The following is a 27,469-nucleotide window of genomic DNA, read 5'->3' as shown; positions in this document are numbered from 1 at the left end:
TAGACAAAGAGAATGCAAGCTTTATTTTAAAGCAAACTGTGCAAGCATCATATCACCAGCATGTGAAGAACACTGGCAAAAACGACTACTGATGGGATGGAAAGTATATCTGATAGTTTCCAGTTCCACAAAAAAGCTTGAAATCCTTTTTATGATAAAAAAAAAAGAGTGCCCACTCAGACTTAAGAGATTAATTATAAGAACATAATTCTATTTTTCATCACAAAGGTTCTAGAACTTTAATTACAATTTTACATGCTATCTATGCTGCCTTCTAAATACCACAGGGAATGGGTGCTGACTGCCAATTTTCCAAGAAGTATCAGGTGGCGCTTCCCATTTTTTAAAAAAAAACACTTGATAGAGCACTACTTACAAATGAGATGCTTTATCTGGCGGGATTTTGTCTCCACGATCCCATAATTTACCACATGAGGAATGAAGAAAATAACAAACCAAACTGTCCTACTGCCTCCATAATGGAGGCGGATTCTATGTTCAATCAAGCCTTTAGCTTCAGTTTTAGTTCAATCAGGCCTGATCTCCCCAGACCGGTTTGTTCAAAATCCCCTGTGGTTGTTTCCAATAAATTCCTGCTGAAAAATCCTGGCATTGGCGCAGAGAGATCACAACCCCCTCCCTTCTCTTCCCAAGTTCCAGCCTGCACCCTGGTCCTTGCTCATGCACACCCTACAATTCCTGGCCCATAGGCAGCAGCTCTTCTGTGGTCATTCAGCTAAGGACAGGAGGGGGGTGTGTGTGTCCGCAGCACATGGAATATGTCGGCCCCAATTTTAAACCTGCCCCATTTCCTGACAGACATATGCTCAGGCACACACACGCATATATACTCATATGCACACATGTGTGCATGCGCATACATCTGAGGGGCAAGTGAGCTTATGCTCCCAAATCACAGAAGAAAAGAAATGGAAGTATATGACTTAGGAACAAAACAACAGGTACTTTTTCATTATAGGGGAACTGAAAACAACACCAAGCAAAAAAACTAAAACTCTTTAAAAATGTATATGGCTCTTTTATAAAGAATGTGAAGTAATGGACACACATACACCAAAATGAGATTCGACTATAGTAGTCAATTAACATAGAAGAAAAATGAGTGTTTCCTTTGACTTTACACATTTAATTGCTTCATTTTACACTTTTCAAATTCACTTTGGACTCAGCACATCCTAGGGCTTCTTAGGTCGACCAAGTTGCTTGCTAGACACAGTCGAGTTCAGAAGCAGTTTCCTTACACATTCATCCATCTCTGTTTAAGAATAAGAAGTCTTTTCCATTTCTGTCTCTTTTTTTTAGAACATAATTGTTTTTATTATAAATTTATTTAAATCACTTTGGACCCAGCATGTCCTTAGGTTTCACCCATTCATCAAACTGCTCTGTGGTGAGATAGCCAAGCTCAATGGCAGTCGCCTTCAAGGTTGATCCATTTTTGTGTGCTGTCTTAGCAATCTTTGCTGCCTTGTCATACCCTGAAGAGAAAATAAAAAGGCAATATAGGTGTTCATAGTGAAACCTGGTTTTCTAAAACAAAAGGTCATCATTATTTACTTGATACTGAGGCTACTGATCTCTTAAGTAACATTTTTAATCTTAAAAATATTAAAGTCATGATCTTCAGAGTCGTTATTTCTTTTTTAAAAAGATTTTATTTATTTATTCATGAGACACACACAGAGAGAGGCAGAGACACAGGCAGAGGGAGAAGCAGGCTCCATGCAGGGAGCCCGACGTGAGACTCAATCCCAGGTCTCCAGGATCACGCCCTGGGCCGAAGGCAGGTGCTAAACCACTGAGCCACCCAGAAATCCCCAAGAGCTGTCATTTCTGATAGAAAATAAAACCTTTACATTTGTTAAGTGACACAGACTAAACATTCCTCACTTTCTATAGCAGATTTGTTCCTAAGTATAATTGATCACTTCAATCATCTTTGGGTTCCCCTGTGTAGCTCTCTGGCTAAATGCTAACGTACAATAATTTTTAAAGGATCAAAAACATTATTACTACACCACAAAATAACTCCTATATTCAGAGAGGAAAATACAAGAAAACAAAATAGCATGAAGACATGAAAATATACATCTGAAAAGTCAAAATATGTGTTGATTCTAAAAACATGTTTAACTGGAAGCAATCTTTCTACCACAGCATAACGAGCTGTGTGCTACAGTGCCCCAGCAAACAGCACCACTGGGTAGGAGCTGTGGGGGGAACTGGCTCTGAGGGGGGCAAGGTGCATGACGGTGGGGGGGCCTCCCAGACACTGCAAGGATACGGGGGGGGGGGGGGGGGTTTAGCATAAATCTATTCTCCTGCCAAAGACCAGAGGTATACTGTTTGCTTCAGTTATTTGCTTCTGGAATTAAAGGGTAGGGCAGCTTTGCAAGTTGTCTTGACTTAACACAATTGAGAAAAAGGTAGGAAGGCAAAAGCAAGAAAGAACAGAAAAGGGTGCCTGTATGGCTCAGTTGGTGAAGTGTCTGACTTGCGCTAAGTCGTGATCCCAGGGTCCTGGGATCAAACCCCGAGTAGGGCTCCCTGCTCAGTGGAGAGCCTGCTTCTCCCTCTGCCTCTGCCCCTCCTCATATAAATGAAATCTTAAAAAAGCGAAAAAACAGAAAAAACAAAAATGAAACCAACGAGGAGGAAAAAAAACCCCAAAATATCCCCATATCAGAGGACTACGGTCAAAGACACAAAAGCCTGCTGAGGCAACACGATTGTCAACCAGGCAAGATGTTACATATCAGCACAGAACCATTAACCATCTATGCAGCAAATTATGGGCAATTTTAGTACTCACCTGAACCTGTGAACACTAAACGTGTTGAAAAGGGCATTTACTGATCTGAGTAACTTTGAGAAAGAATTTTCATCAAATGATCAGGGCCATTATTCGGTATTGTGTACTCTTATGTTGATGACGTTAGAGTGTAAGTCTTAAACTAACCATTCAGTTCTTCTCTTCAGGTCCTACAGAGCCTGTTAGCAGCTAGCCTGCTCCATAATGAGCGCACAGAGCACCCCTGATGAGCAGCTGCAAGGTTCACGCTGTCCCTTTATCCTTGTATGGCCTTTACCTCATGGAAAACTGACTCCAACAAAGACTAATCAATCAATCATTCAGCGTTGGGAGCACCCCCCTCATTTAAGTGTTCTAAAGCACAGATGTGAGGGAACATTTCTCACATGAGCCTCTGGGTTCCCCTGTGTAGCTCTCTGGCTGAATGCTAATATACAATAATTTTAAAAGGATCAAAATATTATTACCAATCTCAATACTACACCAAAGAAAACGATATATATCATACTAGGCTCAGAGCTACCTGAAGCAATCAAATGAGCTCTAACTTTATACAACTGAAATTGTTTGATGTGAAGCCAATAAACAGAAAAATCTGCCTTGAAAGTTTGGGAACTTAAAAGAATATTTTAAACAGCAATCATATCATGCTAAGGACTGTATCATAACTTATTTTAAAATAGAAAATCAAATAAAATGTTAACAATCTCAGCTCAGCAATAAGAAAGTGGGAAAGGAAAGGCTTTCAAGGTGTCATAACAATGCAGTGAATACCTTAAAACTACAAGTCAAACTGTACCTTTAGTGAGGATCACTATAGTCTCTCCACAATCCCAAGTCGGTAAGTTTGAATTTACATAATAAAATATTTACAATTCTGGAAAAGGTTTGCAATATGAATCATGGTTTTAGATAAAATATTTACATTTCCCCCCCCTTTCCCTATAAGCAATGAGTGCTAGCCTTTTTCCCTTTTGTTCTTATTGGTAACTTCCCATTTCTGAATTGAATAAAACTACAAAGTGTAGTAGATCACCTAGAGAAGGCAGAAAAATGAATTCATCCCACATTGCTAATCGGCCAGTGCCACCTAGTGACGCTGACATTACCGAGGGGACCTCTCCCAGGTAATCTGCACAGAAGGTTCAGCATCTCAATACCATTAAGATTTATGTAAGTTTGAACTTCTGAGTTTATCACACTTCAAATAAAATGAAGAATAACTAACAGTATATTAATATATAAAGTCTTTCAACACAATTTCATGTTTTTAATAAATTTATTTATTTTTATTTTTATTTATTTATGATAGTCACAGAGAGAGAGAGAGAGGCAGAGACATAGGCAGAGGGAGAAGCAGGCTCCATGCACCGAGAGCCCGACGTGGGATTCGATCCTGGGTCTCCAGGATCGCGCCCTGGGTCAAAGGCAGGCGCTAAACCGCTGCGCCACCCAGGGATCCCTCAACACAATTTCAAATATTTTATGAGATTTTACTAAAACAATGTCTGAAAAGGAATCTCCTACCCTTCCTGATCCAATAATCTCTTAAAAATATTTTAGCTTGGGGACGCCTGGGTGGTTCAGCGGTTGAGCTTCTGCCTTTGACTCAGGTCATGATCCTAGGGTCCTAGGATCGAGTCCCACATCAGGTTCCCCAAAGGTAGACTCCTTCTCCCTCTATCTATGTCTCTGCCTCTTTGTGTCTCTCATGAATAAATTTAAAAAACATTAAAAAAAAAATTTAGCTTGGGACAGACACCTGGGTAGCTCAGTTGGTTCAAGCATCTGCCTTCGGCTGAAGTCATGATCTTGGGGTCCTGGGATTGAGCCCCCACATGAGGCTCCCTGCTTAGGAGCCTTAAATAAAATCATTAAAAAATGTATTTTAACCATTTAATTTTGTATTCAAAATGACATTATTACTCCTTATATCTTACCTATATGAGGATTAAGAGCTGTCACCAACATTAGAGATTCACTCATCAGTTTGCTGATCCTCTCTGTGTTGGCCTGGATTCCCATGACGCAGTTTTCTGTGAAGGAAACAGCTGCATCTCCCAGCAGCCGGGCTGAGTGTAACACATTTTTGATCTGTGATGTGGCGGGGAGAAGGGGGTAGAGAGAGGGAGAGAGAGAGAGAGAACTGCTTATTGAGCCTTTTCTGTCCAATAACATATTATGTGCAGGTTCAAAAATGAATATGTAATTTGATAGCATAGCATTCCTACAAATTGAAAGGACTATACCCACAGAAACAAATATGAAAGAAATTATGAACCTTTGAGGACACTGAAATCTAAAAGAGGTAAGAGCCATAAATACAAATAACTGGCACCCAAGAGACCCTATAGTGTGATAAAACACAGGTATGAAATGTTAGCACAAAGAAAGAGAAATTAATCCCAGTTGTAGGAATCGGTGAAGTCCTATTTGATGGAGTGGCCTTAGATAACCAGAGATGGAAAAAGAATCTTCTGGAAGAGAAGTGAAGATGTAGAGGTTAGAAGGTTCAGCAGCTGGAGGCAGCCATGCAGTGAGGGCTTCCCAGGACTTAATGGTCACCATATTTTTCATGCTTTATAAAACAAATGTTCCTCAGACCCTTTAAAGTAACCTTTCACACAATATTTAAAACCAACATAAAATCAATTTGTTTGCTTTAGCTTTTTCTTTCCTTTTTGGTAACATTTCCAATATGTATAAAGATGTACCCACATCACACTCTCTTTTGGTCTAAAACCTCTGAAAACTATAGTCCTGACAATAGACTCCAGTAGAAGGCTCAGAACTTCCAGGTTTCATTTGATACTAATGACTTTAATATAAGGCAAATGTTGATTACCTTGATATATTTTCTACTAAAGACAAAAAACAGATTTTTGTTTACATTTGTTACACACCTACATCTGCCAGGCAGCTGGTATTAACTGTTTGGAATCTGACATGAAAGCAAAGGCTACGATATCCAAGTTCTGCTTTGGCCTGTCTTTCATTTTTCATGAGAATGTACATTCTGTGAGGGCAAAAAAAATATGTCTTATTGTTCTATCACTAGTACCCAATTCAGTGCCTGATACAGATTTGACAAATATATTGAATGAATATTAATATGTCATTTGCGTGTCCTTATCAGATTAAAACGAGACTTCACGCCAGACGCAAACTGATAATAAGCCTCTAATATATTTTAGATACGACACTTTACACAAATTAAGAACTCCAAATGATGACAGCTCTGTTATCTGAAGCTGAGGAAACTGGATGAAAAGATAAAGATGATGCCACCCTGCTCACAATTAGCCTTTAGTCAAAAAACATTAAAAATCGAATGTAAAGCTTACCATCATTGGCTTGAACACATTCAACTCAAAATGTCCATTGCTGCCTCCCACAGTGACAGCAACGTGATTCCCCATGACTTGGGCTGCAACCATGGTCAGTGCTTCACACTGGGTAGGGTTCACCTTGCCTTTAAAAGAGCCACCAAGAAAAGATTCCATATCGAACATGCTCATGGACTCAAGTGTCATTAAGATTAGGTATTATGTCAAATAATCATGAGAAGAAAATCTAACTTCATTCAGTAAAACAAGTCCCCAAGCATCCGTGCTGATATAATGAAACAAACCAGGTGAATAAAGAGGGATGGGCTGCCACAAGCCATGAACCATTCATTCAATGGCTAATGAGTACTCGCACCCACATGCTGAATACGGCCCTCTCCATCTCCATGGCTTTCGTTCATTGTTGACATTTACAGAGCTAAGCACTGAACATACCTACTGTAGTGAGTGATGCAGCCTCTGCCCTCCAGGATCTGGAGACCACGGAGAGAGAGCAGGCAATTACAGTACATGGGGGTAAATACAGAGAAGTAGGCTGCTACAGGAATACTTATAGAAGAGGCATCTCACTGATACAGAGGAAGCTGATGTTATGCTGAAATTCTCCTACTCATTGTCATGAGTCTCCAGAGCCCTGCCACCCCGGGAGCACCCCTCTGACAAACTCAAGTTTGAACAAGACACCCCAGATTCCTCTGACCAGTACAAAGCAACACCCTGGGAAGGTTCTTTCCTTATCTGTGAATCTGGGCTTCCCTTTTCTAGCAATCACCTTGAATATGCAGTCAATTAAACTCGTATCATTTTGCAATGTGAACTATTTTCAAATCAGATCCCTTCTCACTCTATACGTGTGCATAGCTTTAAAAGAATCTATAATCAGGTCTTTCTTTTTCACTGTTAAAAGTCACTTTTTTAGTCAAACCTACAGAGGCCCTTCTTTATGAATCTTGATCCTGTCACCTGGTGTACCACTGTTTCCTTATCTGCTGATGTGATCCACACGTACTCCCTGCCTTTACCCTCAGCCAGCAGCAAAGTGGTGGAGGGGCAGAGCCATTTGGCCTGCGATCAAGACACACCTCCAGTCTGAAGTCAACTCATTAGTGTCACTTAAGTGTCACTGTTCACCCAATACGTTTGTCTAACAGGGCTACCCACATGTCCCCACAGGATTCCGTGAATGTCACAGAAGTCTGTCAAATGACTTGCTAGAATCCAGAAAGCCAGTGTCTGTCACTTCTCTTATCTGACAGGCCAAAACCCAAAGCGAAAAATGAAATAACAGGCAGGTGGAATAATTCATTTTTATTCAACCCATGCTGAACACTTTAGCAGCTGGCTAAGAATTCTTCTGGCTTTGGATTATGAAAGATGGAACTATTACATATTCTCTAACGTAGGAATCAAAATACATGTACCAACTAAAATTCTCTTTTCCTGCATTGTTCGTTGATCTTGCCAGTTCAGATCAAAGGTGGCTGCAAAGACATTCTGAAATAAGTGTGCCACACATATCCTTACCCATGTCTGGGATCATGCTGAACACAAGGGGACATGCTCTGTTCATAAGAATGCCCAGGTTCTTGTCAAGTTCCAGAGCTAATATTTATCAGCTCTGTTATTACCTGGCATGATACTGCTTCCTGGTTCATTTTCAGGCAAGATCAGCTCTCCCAGACCTGACCGGGGACCAGAACCCAGAAAACGAATATCATTTGCTATCTTCATTAGACTGCAGGCCGTAGTGTTCATAGCTCCGCTGAGTTCAACCAAAGCATCATGTGCGGCTAGAGCCTCAAATTTATTTGGAGCTGTGACAAAAGGCAAGCCTGAAGAAAAAAAATAATAACTTTCTGATATAACAGGTAAAATTAAATGTTTTTTTTCTAATATCAGCAAGTTAAACAGAAAGTTCCAGGGTATGAAAAGCAAAAACGGAACAGAAGAAAAATTTTACTTCAAGAAAATATGCTTATTTTATGATTTCAAGCTTTGTCTAGGTTTCCTTAAGAAGTCCTCAACAAGTAGGAAGAATCTAGTGATACCAGTGTGTTTAAAGAATAAAGAAACAAATACAATAAATGCCTTGAAAGAAAAAAAACTATTCTTCTGCAAATACATGTATGATGCCTGACTACTCTCTTTTTTTTTTTAAGATTTTATTTATTTATTCATGAGAGACAGAGAGAGAGAGGCAGAGACACGGGCAGAGGGAGAAGCAGGCTCCCTTCAGGGAGCCCGACGCAGGACTCAATCCTGGGTCTCCCGGACCACACCCTGGGCTGAAGGCAGGCGCTAAACCACTGAGCCACCCGGGCTGCCCGATACCTAACTACTATTGAATAAAGATGAAAAGTAGCTAAAGTTCACTTTATTCCACACTCCTTTGCTAGTACAATTTTCCCCCATCTTAGGTTATACTAGTCCTGCTATTAGCCAGGACTCTACAAATCCTGAGAAGACAGGGGGCCAAAAAGAATTAGACATTTTAACTCAATGTCACCTGTGTTCAAAATTTTAACGATCACATATTTTAATCCCTATAAGACAGTTCTTCTCACTTAAAACTTGACTAAAAAACAATTCTCTGCTAGAAAGCAGAGAATTAGACAATGAGCACTATCTAATTATGTCTGCTCTGATCAGTGAATAACATCTTTATCTTCAGAAGAGTTTTCTGGGGTATCTCTGGGTGGCTCAGTGGTTTAGTGCCTGCCTTCCACCCAGGGCAAGATCCTAGAGTCCCGGGATCGAGTCCCACATCAGGCTTCCTGCATGGAGCCTGCTTCTCCTTCTGCCTGTGTCTCTGCCTCTCTCTCTGTCTCTCATGAATAAATGAAAAAATCTTTAAAAAAAAAAAAAAGTTTTCTGGAGCTGACAACTCAGCTGTAATAACAGTTATTACTGAGAACACAGCATTCTCTCTACTAAAGGAAGAACAAGATTCAAAAAGGCCATTAACTCAGAGAAATATCACAGTATAATACGGGAAAAAAAAGAAATTAAGCCTGTCAATATCTCCACATATAGCATTGAAAGAAATATGTCACAACCATCCCCTGATTTTGCCTGCTTTGAAAAATGGGTATTTGAAACAGCTCTGAAGGGAAAGTAACTGAATATCACCATATAGTAAACAAGCCTGCATTGACGGATTTTAATTGCATACCATATGAATCATAAATGGGAAACTTAAAAAGCAAAAGGATTAACACTGCAGCTTCTGAAATAGACATAAAACACGTTTGATGGGAAAATATTATTTTTAACTTTAAATTCACAAGAATTCAAAACAGAAACACCTAGAAAATAGAGACTAGTATAATGAAAATAAGTCATAATTCATATTATCACTGACCTGTGAGTGCAGCCACTTTGGCAGCAACCTTCTCTGCAAAGCCAATTCTAGTATTTAAGCCTGTGCCGACAGCAGTGCCTCCAGCTGCGAGCTCATAGATCCTTGGCATTGCAGCTTTTATTCTCGTCATTGCATATTTTACTTGTTGAACATAACCACTAAATTCCTGGAAAGAGAAGGAAATTAAGGTGAGAACATGTGATTTCCTAACAGTTTACAAGTTTCTCTGTGTTAAACAGAAGTTCTTTTAAATATGTTTCAGGTACTAAATTATGAGCTACCAAGTGGTATTTATACCATTTTAATTCATACCATGAACAAAGTATACAGAAGAATGAAGACTTACTAACCTGTAAGGTGGGACAATGCCACAGAGAATAATATGCAGCCTATTAAAACACCCTTTTTAAAATAGAAATCAAAGAAAAACAATACAGGAAATAAACTTTAAAAAAGAAAGACTTGAGTACATTAAATTATTGGTTTGTTTGCAGGTGATTTTTCTTTTTTTTTTTTTTTTTAATTTTTATTTTTTTGCTGTATCCCAGACAACTTCGAGAAAGGAAAAAACCATGAATTTCTCTAAGACAAATGCAAACATAGACCTTTTCTCCACACAATTTCAGCTTAAAAACCTAATAGAGAACAGGAGGACCCTAAAAATATTCAAGAGGTTGAAAATTAATAGCACAAGAAGGTAACAGGCCAGAGTAAGACCACTGCTTCAAAATGTAAGTTAATTCTGCTATTAACACCACATGGGTTCCCAGAATATGACACACTTTAAGAAAGGTAGCCACAGCCCTGCTGTATTGTCTGAACACAGCAGGGGCCCTTATAAGAATTATGCAGGGACAAAAGGTATAAACCACAACTCAATTGAGCAAGCCAGAACATATGGTTACACTAAAGCTATCTTCTTTCCTGCCTAAAGACACTGAAAAACCATGAATACTTGTAACTAGTACTGGATATCTTACTATTTTAAAGAAAACATTTTAGAAGATATAACTCCTTTCAGGGAGACCTAATCCACCCAATCTAATGTCACTAATACATACACCCGCTGGAATCACTGAAGAAGTTTAATTTTATTGGGAAAAACCTGCATAAACTCAGAAGACAATTCCAATAAAAGCAAGTGTAGGTGCTCGGGTAAAGGTAAAGTCGAACAGAAACATGTTTCTGATGTAATAGTTACAGTGAAGATACACAGGAGGCTGTCTTGGCCCAAACAGGTATTAGCACAATAGTTTTGCACCATGTAACACATACAACACAATGAAAACATTAGGGGCAGCCCCGGTGGCGCAGCGGCTTAGCGCCGCCTGCAGCCCGGGGTGTGATCCTGGAGACCCGGGATCGAGTCCCACGTCAGGCTCCCTGCGTACAGCCTGCTTCTCTCTCTGCCCGTGTCTCTGCCTCTCTTTCGCTCTCTCTGAATAAATAAATAAATCTAAAAAAAAAAAAAAAAAAGAATAGTTCTTAAAAAAAAAAAAAAAAAAAAAAACAAAAAAACATTAGAAACCAGAGGGATACTCAAGAGTTTCAGACATACACTCCTCCTCCATAGAATCCACGCCTGGCACTAAGAACCAACGATGCAAAGAGAAGAGACTTCAGACACAACTGAAGTTAGGGAGCTTGCTTCACTCATAGCACCCATATCCCAACTAATCATTTCGTTTTCCTCATTCCTTCTGTAATGAAATTAAGCTAAGGAATTAAGCTTCTTGCAGTGTTCATCTGAACAAAACTACAGATGAGAATCTTCTCAAGAGAGCAGCAAACACTCACCTCACCATCATCTGACACATGGTATATACAACCATCTGTTGATACTGGATTTGTGCAAGTCCTAACTACAGGAGAGTTTTGCTATTAAAAATTATTGCCTGCATTCCTTTCATTTCCTTCATGGCACTTGCTATTAGACATTCTGTGAGGCATTGATCAAGAAACATGAAAATGCTTTCTGGTATTTTGGGGGACAGAGTAATACCTCTTTCCTATGTGGCCCAACACAATCTTAGAGGCAGATATGCCTTGTTTAATCAATTTAGAAGTAATTTTTATAGAACCCACTAATCTAGAGTAAGAGACAAAGGGAGACAGGATGATTTTGGTGACGAGGAAGACCATGGTGACAGCTAACGCCAATATGTGCTTACTACATGTTGGTATGGTTTTAAGCCCTTTACGTGAACCAGTTATTTGAAACTCACAACTAGGCTAGGATACAGATGCTATTTTCCTCATTTTTTTAAAAAAGATTTTATTTATCCATTCATGAGAGACACACACACACAGAGAGAGAGAGAGAGAGAGAGAGAGAGAGAGAGAGACAGGCAGAGGGAGAAGCAGGCTCCACGCAGGGAGCCCGACGTGGGACTTGATCCGGGGTCTCCAGGATCACACCCTGGGCCGAAGGCAGGCCCTAAACCACTGAGCCACCCGGGCTGCCCTATTTTCCTCATTTTAAAACTCAGAAAACTGAGGCACAGAAAAGCTAACTCATTTTCCTAAGGTCCCACAAAGCAAAGCTAAGCTCTCAACCCCAGCCGACTGCCCCGAGAATGGCTCATAGTCCATATACTGCGCTCTTCCCCTCAGAAGGTGTCAATAAAACTACTGGCTGGTTAATGCAGAATAGTGACTGCCACTGAATTGAACTGTTGTAATTTGGCCTTTTAAACTAGTGTGATTTAGAGGATAATGTGTTGGCTATTTGTACCAATCCCTAAATTGAATCAAACCCAGTCACACTCCTCTACCTGCCCAAGAGTGAGCGGAACAGCATCCTGTGTGTGAGTGCGTCCAATTTTGATGATCTGGGCAAACTCTTTAGATTTTGCATTGAGTGCATCATGTAGCTTCTGTAGTCCTGGCAGCAGCACTTCATGGACTTCTATGGCAGCAGCAATGTGCATTGCCGTGGGAAAAGTATCATTTGAGCTCTGTTGGAAAATTACAAAAAATGTAAACTGTTAAATCAGAAGGAACAAAAAACAAATTAAATGTCTCTATTAAAAAGTCTCACTAACTTAGTGAGATTTTAGTGCTCAATTCCATTTATATGTGGCAACTTCTAGGTCACTTAAGGTCAAATAAGCAGCAACATAGTTTAATGAACTCAGAATTGTATTCTATACGCCACCTACTATTATTATTATATCTGCTAGAAAATGACAGCAAAAGATAAAGAAGTACAATTAACAGGTGCATGTAAGGATAGCAATAGTAAAATATTTTACGGTTATACAGTATAAATAGTCTTTTATTAAATTTGAGTAAAATTCTTGTGAGGTAGTTCATCATTTTAAAACTAGGAAAGCCAAGCTCTCAAAGAAATTATATGACTTGCCAAAACATTTAGGAATTGGCAGAACTGGGACCTACCCAGGTAGTCCATACTCCATGCTCTGCATTCAACTGAGACCCATACTTTTAAATTATTATGCTATTTTAAAAAGATGTATTATTTTTTACAACCTCTTACTATGGAAAATAATAAACCATTTACAAAAGTAGAATGAACTGGTATAATGAATACTCTTGTACCTATAACCTAAACTCAAACAATTAGTGGTGCACACCAATCATGCTTCACATGTAGCTCCACCCCACTCCTCCACCTGACTGTACATTCTGGATTACTCTCACATAGATTTCAGACTATGGTATACATAAAAGATAAGTTTATATAAAATGCAAGTATTAAGTTTGAAAAATCCTTCATACAGTAGTAAACTTATGTGAAAAAGCTTCCCATTAATATTTAAAAATATATTAAATTACACCTAGTGCCAGATATTGATTTCTAAATATTTTCCAGTATGATCCTCCAAGAGTTCCCTAGGAAAATAGGTGCTGGGGCAGGGAGAAAACAACATGATAAGCTTGGAGCACCTGGTAGTTGAAGAAAGTAAAGAACTGCCTTAAGAAAGAAAAAAAGGAAAGAAAAATAGGGGGAATGGGGATACTTCCAAAGAACATAGCCAACTGAGGGGGTTCCTGAAGCTAGAACACTCTAAACAACAATATAAATAACAGCATCGGATTAGAACCCTAAGAATAAAATAAATATTCATGAATCCATGGATACATAAAGAATTAAGTAAGTATTGGGGGAGAGAGAAAAGGACAAATCTTAAAAGTTTCAATAGAAGGAATAAGGGAAGTACAAAATCACCACTAAGACACCACAGTCCTAACTGCCACAGGTAAGACCCACTAATGAGTAATATTTGTGCACAAAAGTTTAAGGAGAAAGAGGATGTTTGCACAGCCTCAAAGTTACCTAGTAGTTCTGTGTTGAATTTAACATATGACCCAAAATTCCCTGATACTCCTCCCTTTAGAAAGAGCAGCTTACACGCAGTACCTGGGTGCAGGCAGCCTCTATGGCTCCCTTCTAACAGAGAATAGAGGGTGGAGAAGTCCAGGAGACCCATCTAACCAAGAGATTAAAGTTAACATCACCAGTACCAGGTCCTGGTGCTATCAGGTGCCCCTGCCATGATGTAGTAAGAGAAGCCCTTCACTTCTGAACAGTCTTCTCCAAATCCAGAGTCTCTATCTGATCATGAGAAAGCATCAAACAAAGCCAAACTAAGGGATGTTCCACAAAATACCTGATCACTACTTTCAAAACTGTCAAGGTGACAAAAGACAACCTGTCAGACTGGAGACTAAGGGAACACAGTGACTAAATGTAGCGTGTAGTGTGTATAGTATCTTGGAAGAAAAAAGGGCAATCCTAGGGCAATCCTAATAAAGTCTGTCTTGTTGAGAGTGCTGTATACCCATGTTAATTTCACAGATAAATGTACCAGGGTTATAAAAAATATTTAACATTAAGGGAAGCTGGGAGAGGGGAAATAGGAACTCTGTGAAGTATCTATGTAATTCTTTTAAAATTCTAAAATTACTTAGAAATAAAGCATTTTTAAAAAACAAACCAAACAATACAAATATACATATATACTAATTCAAGTGCTCTAATAGAGATTTTTGTAAGTTTAAGACATTGATTCGAGATTCCTAAAAGAACATATAAGAAGTCCTTTCCACCTAAAAATATAAGCCAAATGAACTTTCTTTGTCCAAAAGCTAATGCCTGTTTGACAAGAATAATTTCAGGTATCCTTTTCAATTTTAACAAAGAAAAGATCATATACTGACCTGGCTTTTATTAACATGATCATTGGGATGCACAGGTTTCTTGCTACCAAGTTCACCTCCTAGCATTTCAATTGCTCTATTGCTAATGACTTCATTTACATTCATATTTGTCTGAGTTCCAGATCCAGTCTGCCATACCACAAGAGGAAAATGATCATTTAATTTACCTTCGGCTACCTGCAGAAAGAGTTGAAAAAATGAATTTTTAAAAATAAGAAATATTCAATATTCACTTAGTTATTGTGATCAGCTATGATTCAGTAGTCACCTATAAAGTGCTATTTTAAAGATGCTCACTTTTCTCATATGCTAAATGATTTATAGATGGTGCCACACAACTTGTGTTGTCCAGCAAGTCCAAGCTTCTGCAACACATGTTCCAACCATTGCTAACTTTACAAAATGAAAGGTTATCTACTCTGAAAGATATAACAATTTCATGGATTTCACATGAAACCTGAAGCAAGGCCATCTTTCTTCTGTATTTTCAACTGCTCCTCTAATAATATCCAGGTAGGGCCACCTGTTAAGACTGGCACACGTGTTTCTAGATACATTTACTGTGGTGCTGCTCAGAAGGAATATCCAACAGATGTTATAGCTGGAGTCAGCATGATAATGAATGAGTTACTTGGAAATGAGTTTTCTAATAGCTGTTTCACTGCACAGATGTCCAATGAGTATCAAATGCCAACTGTAGAGACAAACACAGTCCAGATTTGTCCCTATTTGTCATATTGTTATCTGTAAGTTTTTTTTAATTATAAGCTAAGAGGGTAGGTGCTTAACTTCATCTTCTAGAACGATTCAGCTTAAAAAAATAAATCAGTCCACATTTTAAGACATTACCACCTTAGACAACTAGTAAAACTTTTTTCCTGGTTTTATAACAGACGTTCAATGTGGAACCTTTTGAGAAGTGAGAAAAGTGAAAGTTACAATACCCCTACCCCTCAGAAACAGAGACTCTTGATATTTTGGCTTTTCCTTTTAGGCTTGCCCCAAGCATTTCGTGTGCATATATACACACACAGAAAAACACATGTCTTCTGTCCATCTTTTCCAAACACAATTAAGATCATAAAATACATACATTTTGCTACCTTCCCCACCACGTATTTCTTATGTAGTGGGCTCTATCGTAGGACATTCTTTAAGAAACTAATTTTCTAGAGCTCTATAATATAATTTATATAAGCATCTGCTATGGTCAGGTACTGTCTAACTTGTCATAATCATAAATAATACTGCGATGAACAACATTGTAAATACAGGTTTTCAATCATTATCTCTGACTATTTCTTTAAGATTACATAAAAAGTGTATTAGTAAAATAACATTCTCCATACATATCATGAAATAACTGACTAGTGGGGTACCCGGGTGGCTCAGTCAGTTGGACATCTGCCTTCGGCTCATGTCATGATCCCAGAGTCCCAGGATAGAGCCCAACGTCAGGCTCCCTGCTCAGCAGAGTCTGCTTCTCCCTCTGCCCCTACCCCTGCTCATGCTTTCTCCCCTCACTCTCTCACATAAATAAAATCTTAGGGAAAAACAAAAAACAAAAAACAAATAACTGACTAGTTTTAAAAGGAATCCTTTACAAATAAAATAAAAAATCAAATATGTAAGTTTAACAGTATCTCTACAAGTTTTCTTCAAACTATATAAATTAAAAGGAAAAGTCAAGAGAATTAAAAATAAAACATATGGGGCACCTGAGTAGCACAGTCAGTTAAGCATCCGACTCTTGGTTTCAGCTCAGGTTGTGATCTCAGGGTTGTGAGATAGAACCCCACATTGGGCTCCATGCAGAGTCTGCTTGAGACTCCGTCTTTTTCTTCCTCTGCCCTTTCCCCCCACATGCTTGCTCTCTCATTCTCCCTAAAATAAATACATCTTTAAAAAATAAATAGAAAATAAAAAAATAAAAGGTATAACATCATCCAGAAGTTTTGTCACAATATTTTAAGTACCATATTAATATCCTCACCAAACAAGAATGCTGCCTTGAAATTCATTAACTCAGGAATTCAGTGTCCTTTTTTCCTGCCAGAGCCTGACCTCATCCACTGGAGACATGGGTCTGATGCCACTGAGTAAACAGTACACTTATCACCTCCTACCTCATCTGCAGCCTTCATTATGGCCTCAGCAATCTTTGAATCAAGACCATAATCCTGGTTTACTTCAGCAGCTGCTCGCTTCAAGATGCCAAAAGCTTTAATAACTGGGATCTAAAATAAATCAGAAAAATATCTCAAAATTGCAAGTTTCATTAAGCATAAAAATTTAAGATTATTATTTTACGCAGGTACAAAAATTATACCTAAAACACTAAGGTAAGTAACGTTATAGTAACATTAAGATTACAGAGAGGTATGTAAGGAACCAAGATTCATCATGTATCTGTTCACACAGGCACTCACAATGTAACTCATTCTACTTTTTTACGATACATTGTAATGGACGTGTGTTTATTTCATACATATAAACACAAATGGCACTCAATCATTTCACCAGCAAGCACCATTATTTTCCCTCACTGGAACTCAGGTCACTTTATAATTTTTCCTTCTTCTCTTTAAAAACAATAAATATTTAACTGCTGATAAGTTCAAAACAACCATTACTAAAGGATATCGTTTCATCCTAAAGCCAAAAAGCATGATATTCTAGTTAGTCAGTGAGGTCTTGACACTCCTCATATGTCACTGGAATGTCCCTCAGAATATTTCTTTAAACCCAGGGTACACCCTTGGGGCTGATGGCTTCTGATGCATCTAACCCTATTTCAAACCCATTCAGTTTGCAGATCTTTTCAGTTCCTGCTTTAAATCACCTCAACAAATTTAAAGGGATGAAATGGCACAACTTTTTATGACATTTCAATGAAGTAATAATCTGGTTTTTGTAAGAAGAGAGAATTACATGTTCTTGCCAAAATTAATAATGGAGATTGTAGTCTAGATTCCACATGAGATTTGAAAGGGTAAAGTGAAAAAAAAAAAATGAAAGGGTAAAGTGTGTAAAGGAGGAAGGAAGAGTAGGGAAAAGGAAGGAATTACATAGAAGCCACGGTCCTCAAGGAGAATCAAGGTGGAGAAACAAAGAAAAGGAAGGAATAGGACATGCTGAACCTGGGCTGAAGAGAGGACACGCTGAGGAACAAAGAGAAAAGGAAATAAAACAAGGGAACATTTGTATTTTGAATTCTAAGAATTAAAACATTTTTAAGTATACCCAAATGAGATAGAAACAAATGGCACACAGCATTAGAAACTTGAAAACTTTAAACACGGCATGGATGGGAATTTAAATATCTTGGGTTTTTTTTAAAGATTTTTTTTTTATTATTGATTTATTCATAGAGACACACACAGAGACAGAGAGAGGCAGAGACACAGGCAGAGGGAGAAGCAGGCTCCATGCAGAGAGCCCGACGTGGGACTCCATCCAGGGTCTCCAGGATCACGCCCTGGGCTGCAGGTGGCGCTAAACTGTTGCGCCACCGGGGCTGCCCGGGAATTTAAATTTCTATGGCAGCACATTGCAGTGCTGGCTGAAACCACTGCCAAGGTCGTAAGTGATAGCCTGTCCACTCCGGCCATCTGAGTGAAGCGACCAATCCTAGTGTCTGTGGACGGAGAAAAATTAAAGCACAGCTTCACTGACCACAATTACAATAAAACGGGAAAATGTCACTGGGGCGAAAAGAAGGCTCTTCTTATTCTTAATTTACTCATATTAGAAGCTCATAATCTTTTTTTATTTTGTTTTCCTTTGGACCTCAGGTACAAAGGGCTAGGTTTATTCATACTGCCCAGGTCAGGGTACATCATAGTCTTCTTTGTATTTTTAAAAGTTCAGGATATTCATTGAGATAAAGCAAAATGTGACAAAACAGACACCCCACATGTTCATCTCTTACAGATGCATAATGTCAACAGCTGCCCCATCTCTGGAGTAGTGGCAGCAATCACACACCCCTGAACCCACCCCTTGCTGCCTGAAGCAGGACCATTAAAACTGAGTTGTGCTTACTCTACCAACAGTGCTTAGGATTGATCTCCTTAGTCCCAGGAGTTGAACTAGATGAGGACATTCTAGGATCAGGTGCTACCCTTTGTCACCTAACCCTGTCCTGGTCTACCTCACCACTCAGCCATCAGTGGCAATAACAAAAAGATTTTCTTCAAAGAGTCAGTTGTAAAATCATATAAGCTTGTCAAGATTCAGTTGTAAAGGCTTAGAAATGAACTAAAATATAGAGGTTAAAATTACTAGAAGATAAAAAGTATATTTAGAAGACAGCTATTAAACAATATCTCACCGGATGAAGCCTGGCTACTTCTAGGCTCCTAGCCTATCCTGCACTCTGGCACAGACTAGTTAATATTCACATTGCAGCTGGGCTCCAACAGCATATGTAATCTATTCCATCAATTCTTTTAACACTCTGACAGCTCTGAAACCAAGACGCATCACATAACCAATGACAGGTCACAACTCTGATAGCCTTTTTCTTTCTTAGTGCTACATACTGGTGCATCTTCTAATTGATGTCGTCTTAGATTTAATGAAATATGGTAGAAAGATTTCTAATCACTGAATTATTCATGTGGCTTTGAACATATATATTGTCTATTACATGGCAGATATGGTGAAGAATAATATTTTTATGTATTTGTGTATACTTTTCTGGAAACTAAAACCAAGACAGAAAGTATAACATTTTAAAAAAAGTTTTCTTTTATATTAGTTTTTAAAAAATCAGTCTTGAATCAGTTTAAAAAATTAGGTATTAAAATTAAAAATGTTTAAACTGCAAAATTCTGGAAAAAATCTGAAAAAACTCCGCAAGAATAAAAAGACAAATCATGAGGTGCCTGAGGGTCTCAGGCAGTTAGTGTCTGACTCTTGATTTCAGCTCAGGCCTTGATCTAAAGGCCTTGCAGAGTTCAAGCCCCTAGTCAGGCTCCATGCTGGGTGTGGAGCCTAATTAAAAAAAAAAAAAAGAAAAAGATAAATCACTTAGTTCTGTCAAATAAAACTCTAAAATATCCAAATTCACAGCTCAAAATAATAGTCCTAAACTTCAAAAAGTTCTTTGATATCTTAAAGAGAAACATGTTATTACAAGGCTAGTTCCATAGTAGCTTCCTATTTAACTCTGTAAAATATTTATTTATAAAATAAGGGGACTCATTCGAATAAAGCCAATGCTTCCATAAAACCACTTACTGGCATGCGCTCTGTCACACCTCCAATCTTAAAGTTCATCGTAGATCTCACAGTCTGGGCGCCATAATACTTATCATTCGGGACCTTGAGTTCACCAAAGGTGTCGAACTCTATCCTAAAGGAATTTTGGCTTGCCTACAGAGAAAAGTAAGACGTTGTTATAGCTTGAAAAGAAACAGAGTATCAAAACAATAATATCCTACTAGGTGTGAGGGGAAAGAAACCTTAATAGGCACTCTACAAAGACAAAAAAATCCCATTGGTTCTCATTCCACTCTCCAGTTCCTTTCTTGAGAAATTTGTCACGTTTTTCTGCTTTTAATCTGAATATAGTTGACACAAACAATGTTATGTTAGCCCTAGGTGTATAACATGGGGTTTCAACAACCCTGGTAGGTCATACTATGCTTGCCACCTGTCACCACACAACACTATTACCATACCATCCACTATATTCCTTATGCTGTACCGTCCATCCTCATGAATGATTTCATTCCATAACTGGAAGCCTGTACTTCCTCCCACACCCCTTCACCCATTTTGCCTGTTCCTTCATCCCCCTGCTCTCTAGCAACCATCAGTTTGTTCTCTGTATTTATGGGTCTGCTTCTGCTGTTTACTCATTTTTTTTTAAATTCCACATATGAAATCATTTGGTGTTTGTTTTTCTCTGACTTATTTCACCTAGCAGAGCACCCTCTAGGTCCATCCATGTCACTACAAATGGCAAGATCTCATCTTTTTTATGACTGGGTAATAGTCCATTGCACGCACATGTGCGCATGCGTACACACACACCACACCTTCTTTATCCATATGTCTATCAATGGACACTTGGGCTGCTTTCATAATTTGGCTATTGTAAATAATGCTGCAATAAATACAAGGGTGCAAGGTGAGGGTGACTGGGTGATGGGCACTGAGGGGGGCACTTGATGGGATGAGCACTGGGTGTTATTCTACATGTTGGCAAATTGAACACCAATAAAAAATAAATTTACAAAAAAAATACAAGGGTGCATCTATCTTTTTGAATTAGTGTTTTTGCTTTCTTTGGTAAATAACTAGTAGTGTGATTATTGGATCATATGGTAGTTCTTTTTTTTTTTTAATTTTTTGAGGAACCTCCATACTGTTTCCCACAGTGGCTGCACCAACAGCACACAAGGGTTCTGTTTTCTCTACATCCTCACCAAGACTGGTTATTTCTTACACCTTTTTGATTCTAGTCAAAAAATTCTAACAGGTGTAAGGTGATATATAATTGTGGTTTTGATTTGGAATTCCTTGACAATTAGTGATGTTGAGCATCCTTCCATGCCTCCGTTGGCCATTTGTACACCTTCTTTGGAAAAATGTCTATTCAGGTACTCTGCCCATTTTTCAACCAGATTATTTGCGGTTTTTTAGTGTTGAGTTGTAGAAGTTCTTTATATATTTTGGATATTAACCCCTTATCAGATATCATTTGCAAACAATGCAGATGTTAAAGACAAACTGTAGAATTCATACACTATGCAGAAGATAAAGGAACTCCTTTGAAGTAAAAATAGTAATCTTTTCCAATTCAGGAGTATAATTCTTATTGGTCAAGCTTTGGCCAATTCAGAGTACCCAAGTCAGAACTTTAGAAATGGTCTAAGAATGATACTTTAAAATTTGTAAATACTAGATACTTAAGCAGAGTTTAGCCATGATCTACAAATACTAATCATGAGCCATAGCATAGTGCGATATAAACAACCCAGGCTTTGCAGTCAACAGTGCCCCACTTAGTAGGTGTGTCACCTTCAGCAAATCAGTTTTCCTCATTTATAAATTAAATGTAGAGATAAAAGAGGATGGGCTAGGTCAGTTCTTAACTTCTTCTGGGCAATGGAACCCTTTGAGGATATGAGGAAAGCTATGGATCCTTTCTCTAGAAAAATGAACACAAATACATATACGAAAAAATCTTACTTATAATTTTAGAGAGTTTATATCTTGAAATCAATCCACCACCCAGAATAAGAACCCATGATCCAGAGTACCTTTTATGGAGACCTTAGGATTCTACCAAGTACATTAAATTATGCTAATAAAAAAGTTAACTCCTCAACAAATATTTTAGAATACTATAGAAAAAAAAGATTTGTTATAAAACACAAAGTTAGAATTTACATGTGATAATTTATGTCAAGGAGACGATAGATGTTCAGAGCTTTAATTAATGTGAATTAATTATGAAATAAACATGGCCAGATGATTCAGAAGATTTAAAAATCCCTAGCCAAGTAATTCTGTTTTAGTAAATAGTCCTATGAAAAATTTAATTGGTAGTTAAATGTCTGGAGCTAGACGGATTAAAAAAAAAAAAAACCCTTTATATGCTATAAAGCCTTTGAGGTTGCAGAAATAGAAAAGCATGTAGGTAGAAATACAGTAGTATTACCAATGAGGTCCTTTTTTTTTCTATGTCTAAAAAAGTCTGCAGAGGACTGGCCTAAGCCAAAATGAAGCAGCAGCTAATAATCACACTTCAGCATTTATTGTGCTATGTAACAAATTCCAAGTATCACCTTATTTGACTTTCACAACCACTCTAGGAGATTTTACTATTATCATCTCCACCTTAGAGGAAACACTGAGGATAAAGGAGATTAATAATCTCAGGAGATCACTCAGTTAGTAAGAGGAAGGGCCTGAAACTCTCAAACCCTGGACTGTCCACATCCAAAAGCTGTTCAGATTACTATTTTTTGGTTACCACTTCCATAAGCCAAGAAATGGAGGGAGTAACTCCAGACTGGCCACAACCAGCCCCTGAGTTGTACCCCAAACCTTGAAGAAGAAAGGAAGTCTGAAGATGCGTAGTTAGATTTCTCTCTAGTAGAGCTTGGTTACACTTACACCACTGTATACCTACTTGCTTCCTACCCTGTAGACCAAAAGCACCTGGGGTTCTGTATCTCAAATGCACAAATAAAAATATTTTGTATTATGATCTTTGTTTTAGATAGCGTAGGAAATATCCATGTATGTTAAAGTATACTTCGGCCCAATAACACCAGCAATGACAGCAGTGGCACTGGACACGTGAGGCAGGTTTTCTTCCTCTCATCAACAAGATGCCAACTCCAAAGGGAGATCAGTTTCAATTAGTCACTTGTGAAATCAGGTTCAACTCCTTAGATTTACATCATCACTTTCTGTATTCAAAAGTATTAAACTGTCATCATAAAACAGCAATAACTTTGTCCCCTAACCAACTGGTTTCTATGGTAAAACTCAGATCCATTCAAAGTTACTTGAAAAGATCTAGATGAATATATTTTACTATGTTTGTTTTTCAGCTTAAACCTTAACAATTTTTAAATTCCAAATCAGGAAACAAATCAAATTCTAGGACCTTGACAGTAATCATTAAAAAAAGTACAGAAGTCAATTGTGGCTGAAATCACAATCTCAGCAAAAACTTCAAAAAATATGCTTACTGTCCCTATAATAAAAATCAACATTCCAACTTTAAAACAATAAACATTCTCTGCAGCAGCTTAGGTAGGTAATAACTATGGCAAAAAGCCAAAGTTATCCTTTATTTTAAACCCAGGATATATACAGGTTGCATAAACTTGTAGAACAGAAATGGAAGCAGTGCTGTAACACTTTGTAAGGCACCAGGAATTAGAGAAAAGCTATGTCAGAGGTGGTTATGCTTATGTAGATGCTTATGCATCTGTTAGATAAGTGCATATATGTATGGACAGAGGAACGAACCAGGTAACTTTGCCAAATCTCTAAATGTTCTTTTCAAAAACCTACAGAAACCAAATCCCTTTAAGTGTTCTTTACAGTAACCTACAGAAAAAACCCTTATACAGTGATCTGGTACATATAAAAACACATGCTTATATGAACAAAAGGCTGAAAGAAAAGTTTCATGAGACAGTATGAATATTTTCTGTTCTATGCCAATCTATCCTTTCAAAATAATAATAATGTTCGTAACTACCCACTACATAACGAGTCCACCTGAGGTCTGAAAAGCACTTGTGTGGTTTTCAAAATCTTTCACATTATCATGTACATTAACTCTTCCAGTGGCTTGGGCAAGAAGAGGAGGGACACTCATCCTGAATTAATGGGAAAATGATCAGTGCTTCTGATGAAAAATGAAATGATGAATGGTATCTCTTACTGTAAGTTTTTAATTCGTACAATATAAACCACTGTTACAAAAAAAACTAGTGTTTTTGAAAACCATGCTTTTATATGCCACAATCCAAAAAGGGTTTCTAGCCAAAGTCAGTGTATCACTTCAGGTTAACAGAGTTTAACCCACTAGACATAGGGCAGGCACAAAGTGTGACTTCCCATGGGTCCCTGTGAGATTCATGCTCATTTATTTAAAATCACCTCCTCAGGGCACCTGGGTGGCTCAGATGGTTAAGCATCTGCCTTCCACTCAGGTCACGATCTAAGGGTCCTGGGATTGAGCCCCGCCTCAGGCTCTCTGTTCAGTGGGGAGTTTACTTCTCCCTCTGCCTTTCCTCTCTCCTCTCCACTCATGTTCTCTCTCAAATGAATAAATAAAATCTCAAAAAAAAAAAAAATTGCCTCCCCTTCTCGAGGAGCATGTGTGGGATAATGGTTATGTTCACTGCAGTCTTATTGCCATTAGGTCCTAGAAATACCAAGTACTACTGTTAGCAGCCACTAACCCCAGAAACCTCAGAAATTGATGAGGCAGTCTCAAAATCTGTACGCCCTTCTAGACCAGAAAGGTAAAAAAATACAGACCTTGAGCCTCTACGATGTCCCCCATGTACATTCATGTGTAAGATAACCATTAACTGAACCATGGCATCTCCTAAAAAAATAAGATGCCTTTCAGATTCTCAGTTTAAAGTGGGTTAAAAGAATATTTCAGTGCTTAAGAAGATCCAAATCATTTCTCACATAAAAGGACTACCTCAAGAGATAAAAATCCAAAATATGACATCATTGTGTTCAGGTTTTCAGTTTCTTTCTGTAAAAGTCTGGTCTTAAAGTGTAGGGTGACCGGGATCCCTGGGTGGCGCAGCGGTTTGGCGCCTGCCTTTGGCCCAGGGCGCGATCCTGGAGACCCGGGATCGAATCCCACATCAGGCTCCCGGTGCATGGAGCCTGCTTCTCCCTCTGCCTGTGTCTCTGCCTCTCTCTCTCACTGTGTGCCTATCATGAATAAATAAAAATTTAAAAAAAAAAAAAAAAAAAATAAAGTGTAGGGTGACCATCAAGTCTTCCAGTACTGACAAATATATAATAAATGTTTTATTGATATTACACTGCAAAATAGAATATCATCTAGATTTCCAGACTTTAGAGCCACCTGCGCATCATTAAGGAAATAAAGAAAAGTGAATTTAAAAGATGTAGGGCTTCCCTATCTGCCATGCTAGCAAGGCAGTATCATAGCTACACTATTACAGCTGTTCTCCATTAGTTTCTCACTCTCAACTGCACTATTTCTCCTGGATCCTTTTTATCATATTGTAACTAACTGTGCATCATCTGTTTGCTTATTTAATCTCCACCCTCCCCCACCCTCCTAGCCTCTAAACTCTTTCCCGTAGTTACTTTTTCAGCTGGCCCACCCAATACTTAGAAAGCATTCAATAAATATGTTATCTTCCTGTTAGATAAACATTTGTTAGATAAAAGGTAACTTAGGGCATTTAGGGTCATGTAAATTCTCAATAGTAGCAATAAGAAAAACTTTTAATAAAGTCAACACAAAGATTTTGGAGCTGAGCTTAGATAGCAGAAGATATATTTAGAATTAGGGGGGAAAAAATCTATTTTCATTTGATCTTAGCTAACACCACAACAGGAAAAGCAAGGTAGTGCTCTTTTTTTTTGAACATTTAGAGCAGGGCAGATTCCCCAGTCTCCGATTCCCTTTCACAAAGCACTAAATTAGTAAAAAAAAAAAAAAAAAGAAAAAAAAAAAACATAAATTTTTAAAAGGCTCTAACATGCACTAAAACTATTACAGAAGGGCACTGCATGAGCATAAAGTACCCCTCGTTTTGTAGTGTCGGCATAGTCATGCCATGAAATTATCTTGAAGTTTACTTATAGTTCAGAAATAACTTGAGCCTTTGAAATACACTAGATGGAGGCATTAATGAGCGCTCACTACTTGGCAATCACAAAGTACTTTCGCAGGAGCAATCCTGCTGAGGGCCTGTTCTCATTTGCATTTTACATGTGGAAACCGAGTCACAAAGACAAGTTGCCCCAAATCCCAACCGTGAGTAGGATTTGAAACCCCATCTCTGACTGCAAAGCCCACACGACAGCCCAGTGGTCTGTGCAGAACTGTTCACTTTTCCTCAACTATCGTTTATTTTCCAAACTCTTCCTAACAACACGCGTGCGTGCGTTAAGTGTTGAAAATGCTCGTTAAAAGCCCAAGTTACTGAAGGCGACGCTCGGTAAAGAGCCAAAAGACTTGAACTGGACTTTGAAATTCCTTAGGCCTTTCCGAATACAAAGTACTGATTTAGCTACAGCCACATCCTTTCCAATGTCCCCCGCCTACACGTTCCAAGTTTTACAAAAGGGGGGGGAAACCACAGTCAGCCTAACGGACGAAATGCAATTTCACGAAAAGCAGTCTTTTAAGCTCCTAAGAACTTCCAGCCCGCCCCGCCCGGAGGCCCGAGAGCAGCTCGCCGCACCCGGGTGAAGAGAAGCTGCAGGTCGGAGGACGGCCGGCTGCACCCGGCCTGCTAAGGGGCAGGGGCTGCGGCGGTCCTCGCCCCCCCCCCCCGCACGGACCCCAGGGCGGCGCCAGGTGGGGGGCACCAGGGTGGGGGCCGCCGCACCCGCAGGGGTGCAGCACAAGGCGCGGCTGCGGCCCGCCTCCTCGCCCGGACGGCCCCGGCCCCCCGGAGCTCGCTCGGGGCGGAGGCGGCGCCGCGTGGCCCGGAAGCCCGCCCTCCGCCGGGACGCCCCGGGAACCCGTCCCGCCCGCCCCGCCGGCCGGCGAGCGCAGGACTGAAGGTCACCGCGGGGAGGCCGGGGCTCTGGCGGCCCGCGCTCACCATTCGAGCGGCGTCCGGGGGCCGCAGCAGAAGCACGGCCGCCTCTCCGAGGCCGGGGGCGGAGGCTGAGCCTGGAGCCCGCACCAGGCGACGCGAGCGCGCGAGGAGCCGCACAGCGCGATACATGGTGCAGCGGGGGCCTGGGTAGAATTTGGGGGGGGTTGAGGCCACGCCCCCTCCGCGCGGGCTGTCAGAACCCGTCCCTCCCACGGCGCCTCGCTCTTATCCAATCAACAGCCTCAAACCCGGGGGTGGGGCGGGACCAATCGTGAATGGCCAGTAAGGAGTGAGGAGGGCGGGCTTAACTTCCCTGTCGTAGAGCGGAGCCTGGAAGCCCTGGGATTCATGGGAAACTAGTGCGAAGGGCATTCTGGGGAGGGAGGTTCTTCCGCAGAGTCGGACGCCGGGATGCCGCGGGAGGCGGGAGGGC

General features: G+C 39.5%; 1 protein-coding gene across 1 annotated transcript; it reads right to left on the bottom strand.

Moving 5' to 3' along the window:
- Positions 1 to 27,223, bottom strand: FH (fumarate hydratase). The gene is made up of 10 exons (XM_072830411.1): positions 27,040 to 27,223; positions 19,970 to 20,104; positions 16,852 to 16,962; positions 14,726 to 14,902; positions 12,316 to 12,498; positions 9,542 to 9,707; positions 7,809 to 8,012; positions 6,178 to 6,305; positions 4,774 to 4,927; positions 1 to 1,499 (listed from the first exon to the last, which is right to left on the bottom strand). The coding sequence occupies exons 1-10, from the start codon at positions 27,163 to 27,165 to the stop codon at positions 1,357 to 1,359; spliced, it is 1,527 nt and encodes a 508-aa protein (XP_072686512.1). The 5' UTR covers positions 27,166 to 27,223; the 3' UTR covers positions 1 to 1,356.
- Positions 27,224 to 27,469: the final 246 nt, after the last annotated feature.

Source organism: Canis lupus, chromosome 6 (assembly GCF_048164855.1).
Source record: "Canis lupus baileyi chromosome 6, mCanLup2.hap1, whole genome shotgun sequence".
NCBI classification, from domain to species: domain Eukaryota; kingdom Metazoa; phylum Chordata; class Mammalia; order Carnivora; family Canidae; genus Canis; species Canis lupus.
The sequence above is the reverse complement of the archived record's forward strand: the minus strand, read 5'-3'. Positions and strand labels throughout refer to the sequence as shown.